The following is a 14,902-nucleotide window of genomic DNA, read 5'->3' as shown; positions in this document are numbered from 1 at the left end:
ATACGAAGATTGATCCCCTGGCCGCACAATAATGTAGAATTTTGTGACATTCATACTTCTAGATTAGATGGTTACAAAAGCCATGATAGCCGGGTGGATTGATCTAAGGCCTCGGAAGTAGAGGGTCGGAGGTTACAGCCTGAACTCGCAACCTCAGAGTCTATCGGAATCAATGTGCGCAATAACATTTGTAGTTGTACCATGGGCTTTTCGATGAATGCACATTTAGTGTAGAAACTTACATGCAACTGCTAAGCACTTTATGGCGTGTTAAGTTCGCAATTCTCATAGGGTCCACATGAAAATTATAGCCCAAGCTCTCTCATTCTGAGAGGCTTGTGTCCATCAATGAGACGTAACCGGAGAATAATCACAAATCGCAGCTGGTAACGTGTGGGTGTAAAGCATGATTGCCCACTACGCTTTGCGCTTTGTTAATCAGCTACTTTAATCCACAGCTACTCTAGCAAGTAACGGTGAGGGAGGAAAACTTTCAACACGGAGGCCAGATAGATTCTAGATTCATATTTTAGTAAACTTATAAGAGACATTGTTAGTTGAAGACAAAACAAAAACAAGATTGTTCTTTTTTTGCATTAGACATCTTTTAGAAAGGATGATGCTATATACAATTTTAATACTTCTTGTTTTTTTCCACATTCTTCATATTCTCAGACTATCAAGTTGAATCGAAATTTGAGAATCAATATACACAGTCTTGTTAAGTTATCAAACTAAGCAATTTCTCAAATACCTACTATCTCGTAGCTTCCACTGCATAAACCCTGATTACATTTCCATTTCATTCTTGAAAAATGCGATATCGTCGAGATAATCATATAAAAGTAGCAGCACAGTCTGTCTCGACACTTTTAATGCCAATCTAGACAAAGGATATTCCAATAGGAAAGCGAAAAATGAAAGCGAATATGGAGAATATGGAAATGCTTTCGTTCGACAGTATTTGCCTGAGGTACGAACATTGGTATCTGTAGTTTCCAATATTGGGATTATTATTGTGTTAAAGTAATTTCAGGATTGGCAAAATTTTATCGTTTTGGCAAGACTACAAAGTCCATAACTAAATCGGATGCCATGATGAATTGCCAACCTATTAAATACTTAGTAAGCCTGCTGTTAAAATTATCCAATTATCCCTAAAAAAAAAAAGCTGAAGACATCTTGGCTGAAATCCCAACAGATAAGAAACAAAAAAGGCCTAGTGACGTAAATTAACGCAGTTATTCAAGATTCCAAAGCGTAGCAGTAACACTAACGAGCTTAGTTCTTTAAGAAGTACAAGACAACAATTTTTGCCGTGCTAAACTCAACTTCTAATCTGTCAAATAGGACATAAAGTAGAGTAGCTTTGACTTGCTTCTGTAATAGTCAATTTTCCTCCTCCTACGGAATTTCACTACTCGGTTCTACCGCATAGAGTAGATAATATCACGAAAGTCTTTGTAAGGAGCATCGCCGTTGGTTTTCTTTGGATTTTCGACTGTAGGCCCGCGGCTGAAGGTTGGCACGGCAATGTTACAATTTACAGTATAACATTATACCATGTTATGTTAGTGTCTGAATGGACAATGCGTGCTCGACAATAGACAATCGTCGACGGCGTGCCACTTTATACAGGCTGCTGGAGTAACGCTGATACAGGATGGGAAAGATCTGCAAGTTTGTTTCAGATGATTTTTCAAAGGTAAACTTGTAACTAAAATGTTTACAATAATTTGAAATGAGTCAGATTTTAGTTACAAATGTCAGAAAATTTTTAATAGAACATCTACCAATTTTTAGGAGGTGGGAGGGGGATAGTTTTTATTCCATTTAATTTGATAAGTACAGAGTGCTCCACGAAGTTATTGCTTTCATGTTGCCAAATAAAGCTTTAAACTGACAAATTAAGGACCAGAGCGTACCACATTATTACCCTCAAATTCTTTCAAGATATCCTCTCAGAAGTCGATACTTTCCTCACCGCACCCCCGTCCCTAGACAAATCTTGTTACCGCTCGTTTCCCACTAATGGGCTGTGAACACCTTACTAGCCGCATTTCAGCGGAATATGGGAGAGTGCAGTAAAAGCAGAAAAAGGCGCGCGTAACTACGTGAAAGGTATTGTTATGTCCATCAGTGAAGGAAAAGGCTTGACAATGTGATGGTGATAATAGTAAAATACAAAGCTAAACTTTAATCGAGTGATATGATTAAAGTTTAATAACATGTACACTGAGTTTCATGGAGTTTTTAATGCTTTTTAAAATTATTTCTACAACTACCTGCAGTTTGAAACCTGACAAAGTTCTCCTTTTAAGTTGAACTTTTGAGACGAATTTAGTAAAGGTAAAATAATAATTGGTAGAAAATTCAAACGATAAGTTGAAATAGACTTCAATCATATGATTAAATGAGATTTTTCACTTTCGGTATGCTATAGGTAACCATATCAAATTAATAATGTATGTATACAATAAAGTAACCAATTTAGAACAGATTATATGCATTCACTTGTAACAAGTATTCAGCCAAGAATTTGAATAAGAATTTCCCATACTAACAAACAAGTACAGCTGTCATACGATGAAAAACGTCAAGTATGAGTTAATGCTTATTTTTCACCGTAACTAAATCAGCTCGAGGTATTGTCAATATGCTCACAGAAGGTCACATATTTCTGTATTATCATTTAAATTCCTGGCTTTATCATTCAAGCTAGGAATACATTACGCTATTGTGTATTGTAGTGAATCAAACCTTTCAGCTTTTAAACGGATCACTAAATCTCGTCCAATCACTTTGTTATGAAATCTTGTTAAACTTTTTAAAATATCGTCTGCAATGCGTTCAGTGTCGCGTCGCGTACTATACTGAAACCTGAAATACTCTACCTTTCTACAGGCACGGTCCTGTACAAAGCTATAAGCAAAGATCTCTCACCGTAGACATTTATGTTGCGCATATAGATCAAAATATATTGGATGGTTGATTAAAATAAAACACCATCGGATTTAAACACCTATCGCGTAACTTTAGAGTTTAGGATCGAATGAAGCTGTTGGGAATATAAATTAAGAATTAATCGATTTTAATGAAAATAAACTTTCCCGAGTAAACAATAGTGTTGAAAATCGTTTGTTTGTGTAACAACAATTTTGGTTGCAGTCGTTTACAATGCATACTATCGAAAGTGTATCTAGTGAATTCAAGCTACGGTTCGTTTTGGCTTGTAAGAGGGAAGGAGTTGAGTCGTTTCAAAGTCTGGGTACGTTTCAGGTCTGAATTAAGTTCGGGATAGTTTGAAAATAGCAGAAATAAAAAGAAAATGCGTCTGTCTGCATAGCGGGCGTGTTGGTTTTGGAAACGACGCAAGGAATGCCATTTTGTTACGAAATCAACGTCCATTCCAACCATTGATAGTGCGGGCAACCGCTAAACGCTGCAAAGATAAAGCAGAGAATAAAAAATAGCATATGAAGGAAACATTCAAATGTAAACGATATTATTACTTAGATTCTGGCCAAATAGGAATAGGTACCTAAAGGTCAATTTGTATTTATGAACTAACTGTAGAGCTAGGTCGCAGAGTAGCAAAAATAAATTTAATTCATTGACAGATCGGAAAACTGTAAACGATCTGGTGGGCAAAGTATTCCAAATGTTGAAGATAGAATTATTTTGCTTAAAAAAGACTTAAATTTATTTTCAAAAACATGAACTGCGTTCATAGATTATCGGAAATTCATCTATTCCAATCGGGAATAGAGCCTATATAATTGTTATTTTTAATAAACTATCTTACGACCTGATGAAGTTCACATATCAATACCTACTTTAAACAGCCGTCTAAATTTCGTAAAAACAAAGCCACTGTCTTCTATGATGTTTCAAGCCATACTTCCGTTTATCAATGACCATTCGCCTTATAACCTTAACCTTGCCTCAATTACGTTAATCATATCCGTCAAACTTGCCTTTACCTTAAATAACAACTAAATTTTCCTCTTCAAATTGTTTTACGAGTTTCCATTCCCATTTTCATCACCAAACGACATTATTTCGATCGTCGGCACAGCGCCATCTCTGTAAAAGTGTCGGTACTCACTGGTTGTTGTGCGCTGTCAGCCGGTTCGGGTCAGAAGCGTTGCGGTGCTTGCCGCGCCGCGGCGCGTCGCGCTCGCGACAGGATTCCGCCCGGTTCACGCCGCGGCCGCTAGATGCCGCGGTACGCCAACTGTTCAAAGCAAATAGTATTTTTTAATTCAACAATTGCAGAGGTTTATTCAGTGATAAAAATAAATCAAGTGAGACCTAGTCACAAACTGCCAGCAAATAACCCTACTACCCTACTATGTAGAAAAAAACTGACTTCTTGTGAACTGGCCTAATCCTTAGATTTAGAAAAAAAAACATCGGGGGCGAAGCCGCGGGCACCCGCCCTCTAGTACCTATTTTATAATAATCAAACACGGCCACAACAATCCATTGTTTACTAACAAAGTCATAATCATTATATCACAGTAGATAACAAAGCTTTAGTCACCTTTGCGTTTGATCCACGCATGCCAATCATGTTCCAAATCGTTTGGCAGGCGTACAAAAAAATAAGATAAATTCTTACTAACTTGGTTACGGTACAGTCACCAGCAATAATATCTGCCACAGCGAAGCGTGCAATAATAATAATAAATTCATTTATTTCGGGCAACTTGGCCCATACAATAAATACCTTACAGACAGACTAACATACATATTTATAATCAATAATATTTAAAATAATAATAATTTAAATAATATCTGACACGTCCTTCCGGAACTAGAAATAGAGTCGTATCAGATATTTATGCACGCTTGCTGTGTCAGATATTGGTGCTGGTGACTGTACGATCATTGATATCAACGCCTTCTATTAACAACTCAAATAACTAAAATCTTTATGTTGCAGGTAAAATACAGATAGCCCTATACTCAATTACTTCGAGTATTAAAGAAGAATGGGAAGACATGTAAATGCCAACTAAAGGTGCGACCAAACCGCTGCTTAAAAAACGGTGACGGAACGAGATCGCAGTGACGCACCGTACGCGCACCGATTTTTATCGCATGCTCTCCACACCGCTGCTTAAAGTACGGAATCGCAGTGACGGTCGTAAGCTTCAGGTTTTTACTGAACAAAAGTCGTGACGTTTACGGCACGTCACTGGCATTCCGCACCGTTTGCGTATTTTAAGCAGCGGTGTGGAAAGCATGCAAAAAAAACGGTGCGCATACGATGCGTCACTGTGATTCCGTACCGTCACTGTTTTTTAAGCAGCGGTTTGGCCGCACCTTTACTGATTAATATAAGTTTCGATCTATAAATCCTACTAGAGATCTAGGTATAATCTAAGGTCTACTTACTTCGTGTCTTTGCTGGGTTGCTCCTTGCCGGCGGCATCGTTCGTTTCTACCTCGGCTTCGGGCGCAGTCGGCTCTTCTGAGGAACCCTCTCGTTTCGCTTCTCCTGCGCATAACATTGAAAAACGTTAGTTTTATTTTAAGGCTGCAAAAACATGAGGGATACATTTGACTTAATAGGTACGTAAAAGTATAAAATTTCCCACATGCTTTTGTTAGTCAGAATTACTAATTAATAAAATTGTTCTAAGCGCCATTTATTATTTTATCACCAAAATAAACTCGAATCAAACATAACCACCACCCATTATGACTATTTAATCAATGAATTTCATAAATTTGAAAAACATTCACGTAACAATAATACTATGTACTTCTGTGGATAATGATGACCATTTCTCTCCGACTGATAGACGTCCAAAATAAACATAAAAATCAGGCTTCTTATCTTCATTGTCAGGTTGTCCATATAGACGAAGATTAAAATCACACGTAGTGGTAGTGAGTAATGACGAAGCTATTAGGTACAGACCAAACCAGAAGGCTTAAATAAAAAAAAAATCAAGACTGTATCATACACGATACATTCTTTGAACTGACACGACCTGTATAAGATAGTAAGGAATTTTGGCTGCCTTTTGTTCTTCTTCACTCCCAAAACACGCTGAATTTTCAAAACGTACCCGTACCCACCCACACTTACGTTAAATCAACATCGTTCAATGACATCACTCAACTGTGTTGGTTTTGGGCACATTTTAAGAATTTTCAAAATAATAGTTTTGAGTTTAGTTTAGCTGCCGACTGTATTTAGATAATCTGGTGTACGCTTGGGGTTTCACTGATGTTAGATGGAAATAAATACTTAATGAGAAACGTATAGTGGCAGTGGTACGATAAAACCCAGTCAAAGAAGGAAAGAGTGAAAAAGCCCATTATGTCACCGCCCACAGAGTTCAATGTCAACGATAACAGTTATCAGCGGACAACGAGAACGGATGCGGCACAACTCAAACTAACTCCACAATTTTATTTTCTGTTATGACTACAACGTCTCCGTCCAAATCAGATGAAAAGGACACGAGTAAGTTAAATGCAGTGAAAATGAGGGACAAAACATATCACTTAAGATCAGCATGTTTTAATAAAGAAAATTGCATATGATGAACACTACGGATGAACTTTAACGCATTTTGACTACAGCTAGAAACACACTGGCGGCGGAGGCGGAGCGCAGAGGCGGTACCGCGTCACGCTTATTTCCCGCGCTGTATTCTGTGTGGCCTCTTTCATGTTAGCTCGAACATTACAACTGGTACCGCTCCGCCAACGCCCTCAATGTGTTTCTAGTTTAAAAAAGAACATGCCCTCCCTCCAGAGACTAGTGGTGAAAGACGGAAGGGCCTTCTGTTTAAAAGTGAGACACTTCTATGCTAAAAGATGTTATAAAACTACTGCAGGAAACAACATCTTCCCGTTATAATCAGTTGGTTGTTGTCTGCTCCCTTGAACTATTAAAACAATATACTTTGTTGTATGATTTATGTTGAATCACAAATACGTCAGTAAGCTTAGTAAATGTTAAGGAAACAACAAAATGACAATATTAATGTAAATAAAAGCATTTTAGTCATACTATGCATAGCAAAATGTATCATTAACTCGTCACAAATTACTGAAAATAAAGGGAAATTTTATACAAAATAAATAACTATTTCAATACTTACTAAAAACAGATTATGAAATAATGAAGCCATTCAAATAAGGAAACCAATAATTCCAAGTATTCAATCAAAAACGGGATTATTTGTAGTGGAACTAGGAAAAACCCTCCTTAAGTGAAATTATTAGAATATTACTAGCAACAGTGAGTAGAACTGCCTACTAATTATTATTAAGTCTTGCTACATGTACAATCAACAGCAGAGTGATTATGGAAACCAAATGAACATATAGGACTTAACTGTCAAAGTAATAAGTGAGTGTGTAAATAGTTTTAAGCAACAAGATTGCTCTTCTCCTATACCTGCTGACTGTAATGAACTGCGGAACCAGCTCTTCAATACCAAATTGCACATTTTCCTACCCTTTTACGTTCAAAGATACCAAGCCCATTTAAAACCAAACAATTCAAAAACGTTAGACTCGCAAGAATCTTGTGAAAGACAATCAACATCACAATAGCTGAATACAGCATCACCGGCGGTGATCTCATTTCATACGCGTTCAGAAGAACCATTATGCTAATAGTAAGTTAGCTGTAACAAGTTACGCTATCAATTAGCGCTATACTGCAGGAAATACTGCGAATTCCTGTCACCCGAGTTGAACAGTCAGTGGTGAAACAAGGAGATATTAATAGAGAACTGTGAACTCCAGATGGTTTATCTGTGATATCAATTAATGGTTTGGTTTTCAATGAAATAGTAACAGATGATGCAGTGTGTGATGTCTGAATAGAGCAACGGCGCCACAATTAATACAAAATGGATACATTTAATACACTGTTGCATGGAATTAATCCGGAATATATCAACAGATGATTGGGCAAGTTTAATTTTTAAATTGTGGTACCAAGTATACAGTGTTAAAGGCTCTTGAATCAAAAATCAGTGAAATTTTCAGATAAATTTTAAAACACATTGTACATACAATTTCCTTTTAATGATACTGAAGAATATACACAACAACACGTTGAAAAATAACACAAAACAAATTAATGATAATAAATAAATAAAACTTTAGCAGTCATCGTAAAGTAAAAAAAAAAGGATTTAAAAAGCTTCTAGATAAACAAGAAAATGTGTATGTACACTAATTACGGCATACAAACAAGTCATAATATCCTGATTAAATAGGCTCAGGAGACGAACGGCAGTCGGAATGGGAAGCAGGCCGTTTACAAAACGGTCGTATAGTAAACACTAGCTTGGCAAGCATAGGACCGGTGCAGAACAGCAAATTATAAATAAAGGCAGCCCATGTCTGAATGAGAAAAGACGAAAAAACAATAGACTCAAACCCGCATGTATGCAGCTTTGTGAAAAAGTAGGTCATCTTTCAATCCATTATAAAAAGGAAAGACAGAGAGCGCAAGATAGTAACGAGCAAAGGTTTTAGAAATAACGCTGAGACAACCAGTTAAAACATTGATAAACTAAGGAGATCAAGTAATTATTATTAGGGCAGAGTTTACAGATAAACTTGCTTAAATTTGTTTCAACATTAAGTTACGCGTTTTTGAGATAGAAAGAAAAATCATTTGTGACACGTACCCTTAAATTACAATACAAGATTAACATATAATCATAGAACCTGAAAGAAACTACAAACTCCTCTTAAGACTGCAGCAACGAAATCATCCAGATTAATAATAAAGTACTTTCAGGAACATAATTTACATAACAACATTGGTATTTACATGAAAACATTTAATGTTTTCGATAGAGCGGAATGCAAACACTAAAACGTTACTGACCTGGTTTTCTAAAAGGGAAATTCTCGAAATCGAAAACAGGCCATGGGCTCAAGAAGTAAATTCTGAAAAACGCTAAACATGGACCAATGGCTTCGATACAAGATTGATTCTTACGTTTACGACTCATAAATCGGCACTCAAAACGAATAGACACGTAAACCCCGAAAGGCATAGACGTAATTCAATCAGATTTTAATTACCATGTGCCGACAAGGAAATTTTCACGTAAAATGTCCAAATGTCAAACTCCTTGCATTTTTATACCCTTTATGGCTTTTATCTTGATTTTTGTGAATTTGACAGTTTTTGGTTTCAGCTGTCATTTGGTTGTGGCAAAATGTGAGTTAAGAGTAAAATTAAATGAATTTTAGTATATTTAAATTTGTTTTTATTTTAACTTTTCCTTACCTACACTATCGTTTGCACGTTTCATTTTATATTTAGGGTTTATTTTTAAAATAAAAGAAATATAAAAACATATGTCAATCACAGACCATTTAAGCCTAGTACGAGTTTTTGACATTTGGTAAATACATTTTTCATTGTTTACAATACACAATCAACAAACAATTTTTAGGTTAGTTAGGTGCCTAAGCATAAAACCAAAGCCCTCGAGAGGTAGCGTGAGGATCTGAGGATGCTTGGCTAATCAAAACAAAACTAAATCCTATCAAGTGTTCCTAATTGATTGCGCCACACGATGATAAACTAATTCCCCGCACGGTCACTTGACTCGACTCTGGCGCACGTGACGTCACTCCGACCCACATCCACAATTGCAATCCCGATGCATTTTACAGTTGATTCACTTTCGAGTGCATTGACGTGCGTGTGCGTTCTTATACAATGAATTTAGACCATATTAATTTAATAATCTCAAGTGATCTAGTAAAGAGGTACACTTTATTCGTGCATTTTTTTATCTGTAGGGACGTATTTCACTAATTCAAATTTACTTAATATATTCCTGATTAGCAATAAGCTACTTTGTATAACAAAGTAGTGCGAAGTTCCTGGGGGCCTACCATGATCTTTACATAAACGATCCAAACGCAGAGCAGTTCAATTTAGGCACCTAAACTGAATCGTCGAAATTGGTACCACGACGTTTATTTCTCAGAGCTGTCTCAATGGCTTACAAGTGAATGAAATACCGATATTGTCTCTGGTCCGAAACTGAAACGCTAAGTCGCGAAAGGGATGCCGCTATAATAATATGCAAACCAAATATTGTATACTAAAACCTCTTTATTTTGGAAAACCATAACTCTATGTCATTCCGTGTTCTTAGCAACCGTTGTGTTGATTACGAATAAAATGTTTACGCTGTCACTAATCCACGAGTCTCTTTTCTCACTAAAAAAATTGTTTTATCAATGAGGAGTTAAGAAGCACAATGTCGTGAGTACCTATGAAAAGTTATAAAACTTAAATAAAAGTTTTAAAGTTCTTGAAATTTAAAAATATTCCAAGTAAAACACTTAAAATTCCAAAAGAATTGACAGAATGAGTAACTTATACTGAATCGCTAAATTTGACACTGAAGCGATTCAATTCCCACTCAAGTTAAGCGTCATGGTACGAAAACCGCTTGAAGTGAGTGAATGAAAATGTCTGTATCGCTGTCGCTGAACCGTGCTTGAACTGAATCGCAAAAGTAACGTCGTGGTACGAAATAGCGATGCAGTTCAGTTTAGAGCCTAAATTGAATCGTATTAAGAGAGCGTGGTAGGCCCCCTGCTGGCAGCCGAGGAAAAAGCAGAGATGAAAATATTAGTCGAATATAAAGTACGAGTTAACAAAAATATTCAACAGGAAATTGTTGATAACTATAAACATGTTACATTCGAAGAATAACCCTGATCAATTTTAAAGCTACGATGATTCATGTGAAAACCTTTTCACAGACCAAGTAAAGACATTTAGTCTGAGGGAAAATAACGCATTTCAGCATCAATAAAAATATATGAAAGCTAAATTGAGCGCTAAAAAAGTTAAACCGCCGAAAAAAATGAAAAGCAAAAAATAATAAACCTTTTTTGTTTAAACTTAATTTAGGTACCAGTTTGAAGTCGGTGCCTCAGCACTAGCCAGGAGGAGTGGACTTATAGTCGTCTACCTGATGGGCTTATCACTTACTCCTGGCTCGTGCTGAGGCACCGACTTCAAACTGGTACCTAGATTAAGGTTAAACAAAAAAGGTTTATTCTTTTTTGCTTTTCAGTTTTTTCGGCGGTTTAACTTTTTTTAAAAAAAAAATATTTTATACTTTTTCCCCACCTTTGGGGTATTTTTTTTTTTTGAATTTATAATACCAATTTCAAGGAATACCCTATCTAATAGAAAAAGAATTATCAAAATCGGACCACTGTAAAAATTTATGCCTGGTCATACATAAAAAAAAAATATATATACGCGTCGACTTGAGAACCCCTCTGTTTTTTTTTTCGTCGGTGAAAAACCAAGTGTGAAACAGACAAAAATAGCTTAAATGCTTACTAATCTAGACAGCATTCAACTGGTTATTGGAGAAGCGGATAAAACCTTGGAAATTCTGTCGAAATTTTTCCCACGTGCATATGGATCTGTGGAACGTCTTTCAGGAAATGAAAAAACGTTAAATCGACCTCATTCATTTATTGTAAGCTCGCGCCGAGCAAATTGCTACAAGACCCAATTTTTCATACGCCAAATTTAAATAAGAGCTTTCGATTGTTTCCGAATTAGGAACACTACCGTTCTAAATTAGTAACAATTTAAATTCAATTTGGTATAATGTAAGTTTTTTTTTAAAACTACATTTGGTCAAAGGAAACAATTCTGATAACAACAGTGGGAAAAAACGTTTGAACTTGGGGTTATCAGAGAAGCAAAAACATAGTGATTAATTTGTACAAATTTAAATTGACATGAAAATTACTTTTAAAACGAGAACACACCATAACACGTAATATTGTTGCGCACCCTCAACTTTTGGTTGTGATCGTAATTACTGTGATCGTAAATTGTACAGTTGACTACACGTTCTAAAAATGAAGTGTAACATGTTCATATTTTTCATATTTTTGTAACAAAAGTTATCTGTACTTAATATTTTACAGGGAACTATAGGTCTATTTATATAAAACTAATTCCTAGCTTTAGCTAAAATGCAAAATTATTGTGAAAGACTGTTTGTTTCTAAATAAATAAATAAAAAAAATAAAAAAAAAAACTTGTCACTTCTAGCAATGCGTTACAAACATCCATACTAATATTAAAAAATACAAAAGTGTGTGTGTTTGTATGTTTGTCCATCTTTCACGTCGAATTTTTGGCATAGAGATAATTTAGGGGCCAGAGTGACATAGGCTACTTTTTATCCCGGAAAAATGCACAGTTTCCGTGGGAACAGCACGCCATAACCAAATTCCACGCAGGATAAGACGCGGGCAAAAGCTAGTATGATATAAAGAGAGAATAAAATGAACAACTGTATTAACATAATATGATGGTTTTCCTTCATTGTTATCATAGCAAACACGGAAATTAAATGATCGTCCGCAACCACAACGCAACAGTAGGTTAGTTACCGGCACACAGTTTCATATCCTGGAACACAGCAAATCGCGGACAGACAAACAGACATATCAGTAATCCTAGAAGAGTCCCATTTTTCCTATTGAGGTACGAAACCCTATAAATGAACTGTATTCTTTAACATTGTTACCTACATAGCTTTATTCGACTTACTTTTGTTCGTGAGTAGGTAAGTATGTAAGTTGTACATAAAATACATTAAAAACATTACAATTGGAACTTATCCCATAAATGGATCTTTTCCAGTTAACCTTCGAACGGTGTACTTAATAATGTATGTCTTCTATGCCAAATCGTACCTCCCTAAATGTGACACCCCAATAGGACAGCGCTCTCAAATTAGTCCACCGGGGACTCGAACCCGGCGGTAACGGTCGTGAGTCACGCAAGGATACACTATTTATACCGACTTCCCGTCGACGCGCGCTCGCGCATCTTAATTGAACACCGATCCATTGTCAGGGCTGCCATAAACGAGGCACTGATGACAATCGGTGTATTAGCATCCTTGGAAAAGTCCAGATTGTTGGCAGCAGTTGAAGAGATATTAAGGTTAAAGCTACACATCAAAAGTACAAAGTAAAAAACCGGAAAGATAACGGTTAAGACAAATTTAATCAATCGTCGTATGGCAAATTGTCAGGACGTGTATATAGACGATAGATTTTTAGATATTAATAGCAATAAAAAGGGCCACATAAAATAAAAGCTTATGAAACTAAACAATACGATAGTTAAACTAGAGTAAGAATAAGTAAAAGGGCAAATGTCGTTGACCTAAAAGTAAAGCGAAGTAACTCATTTTATGTTACACAAAATCATTAAAGCAAATGATGAAGAATGTGGTTTGTCTCAATACAAAGACTTTGAATTCTAACGCTGACCACAATGGGAGAGTGATTCCACGATGATGTCAGTGCGCTCGTCAGAGCTATTGTGATAGTTGTCTATGCTAGAATTGGCAACGTGTCTATTAGTAAACTAAATCTTTAAAACCATGACAGGATTACAAATTTGCAAGGGATTTTCATTGAAAAATAAAAAGCTGCCAATGGCACGGAGCCAGAGCGTAAAGCTACGCTGTGTTTTGGTGACGACGTGAGTTCCAGTGCGGAGGCGAGTGCAAATGACGAATTCAATAAGTAAAATTAGCTAGCTTTGTTACTCGTTTCTAAAATGGCTTAGACTTTCTGCAACGGTCACCGAGGCCATAATCCTTAACCAGATCATTGGTCCATTTGGTCAGTAGTACAGTACCCTGGCTTTTGATACTGGACGCCTTTTTATTTTTTGTGATTTTCATCCGTGTGGAAAAGTTAAGACTGCAAAGAAGTAACATACAGTCGTTACACTCATAAAGTTTCGCTTCTATACTATTGGTAATATATATATGGCAAATTAATGATAGTTAACTAACATTAGAACTCTAATTGATCGGTTATATTATAATACCAATACATCGTCTGTAATTTTAAAACTTACACTTGTAACAAAATCATAAAATGGTCAAACGTCAAAAGTATGTACAAGTATTGATGCAAGCACCATTACGAGTAAAGTACAACCCAATAAGAAAGTAAAGCTACTATCGATCGAGCGATCGTTTTTGCACGCACGACCTAAAAATATTTGCACCAAAAAAAAAGTTGCGCCTAGATCGACGGCCCATTGACCGAGGCTGGAATGCGACGGACGGACACACATACCAATTTATATATAAATGATCGAGCCAAGGCATGCGATAGGTCACGGGCAGTACTCTTGAATGGAACGCGTTGAACTGCCCGTGAATGGGTGTCTTATTAAGTTATTATTAACTTGAGATAATTACAATAAAAGCATCAAGAGCCAAGTTAAAAACAAAAGAAGAACACACAAAGGATTTAAGAAATAAGGACATTGGAATTGAGGAAGGCGTTCTCAAAGAGCGTTAAGAATTATGGCTTGCAAAAAGATTTGCGATGGCGCAGTTAACGCGGCAGGTTCTGAGACAAATAAGGATATTAACAAAAGATTGTCTACAGATGACAGTATGTTACGAATACATCGTAGGAATAAACCGTGCGTTGACAGAGACCCTTCTGAGACTGGCATCTTAATGAAGCACTATTTCTGAACGGCGATCCGTTTAAAACTTTATGATCACTAAGACGTTTTACTGCGCGACCAACGGTAATACATCGCAACGCAACCGGGCAACATAAACATTGGCCATATATCTTGACGCTTGCAAAAAACAGGATTATTACTAAAGGCGAGTTAAAGGACAATATTACAATAAAGATAATAATAAATAATGTATGACATGATCAAGTGTCTGCAAATAAATCAACGTCGGCCGGACCTTGAGATAAACAAACAAACAGGGACACCGGTGGATAGGTTAAGCGTTTAATTTTATCGGGAGTTGCATACTGCCTCTCAGCGCTCGCTGCCATTGTGTTA

General features: G+C 36.4%; 1 protein-coding gene across 1 annotated transcript in view; it reads right to left on the bottom strand.

The window, feature by feature from the left end:
- Positions 1-14,902, bottom strand: part of RhoGEF2 (Rho guanine nucleotide exchange factor 2) — a 215,542-nt gene that overhangs the window by 49,275 nt on the left and 151,365 nt on the right. The window contains 2 exon segments of the mRNA XM_074109517.1: positions 4,109-4,237; positions 5,404-5,506. Coding sequence (XP_073965618.1) covers positions 4,109-4,237; positions 5,404-5,506 — 232 coding nt within the window.

Source organism: Choristoneura fumiferana, chromosome 29 (genome assembly GCF_025370935.1).
Source record: "Choristoneura fumiferana chromosome 29, NRCan_CFum_1, whole genome shotgun sequence".
Classification (NCBI taxonomy): Eukaryota; Metazoa; Arthropoda; class Insecta; order Lepidoptera; family Tortricidae; genus Choristoneura; species Choristoneura fumiferana.
The sequence above is the reverse complement of the archived record's forward strand: the minus strand, read 5'-3'. Positions and strand labels throughout refer to the sequence as shown.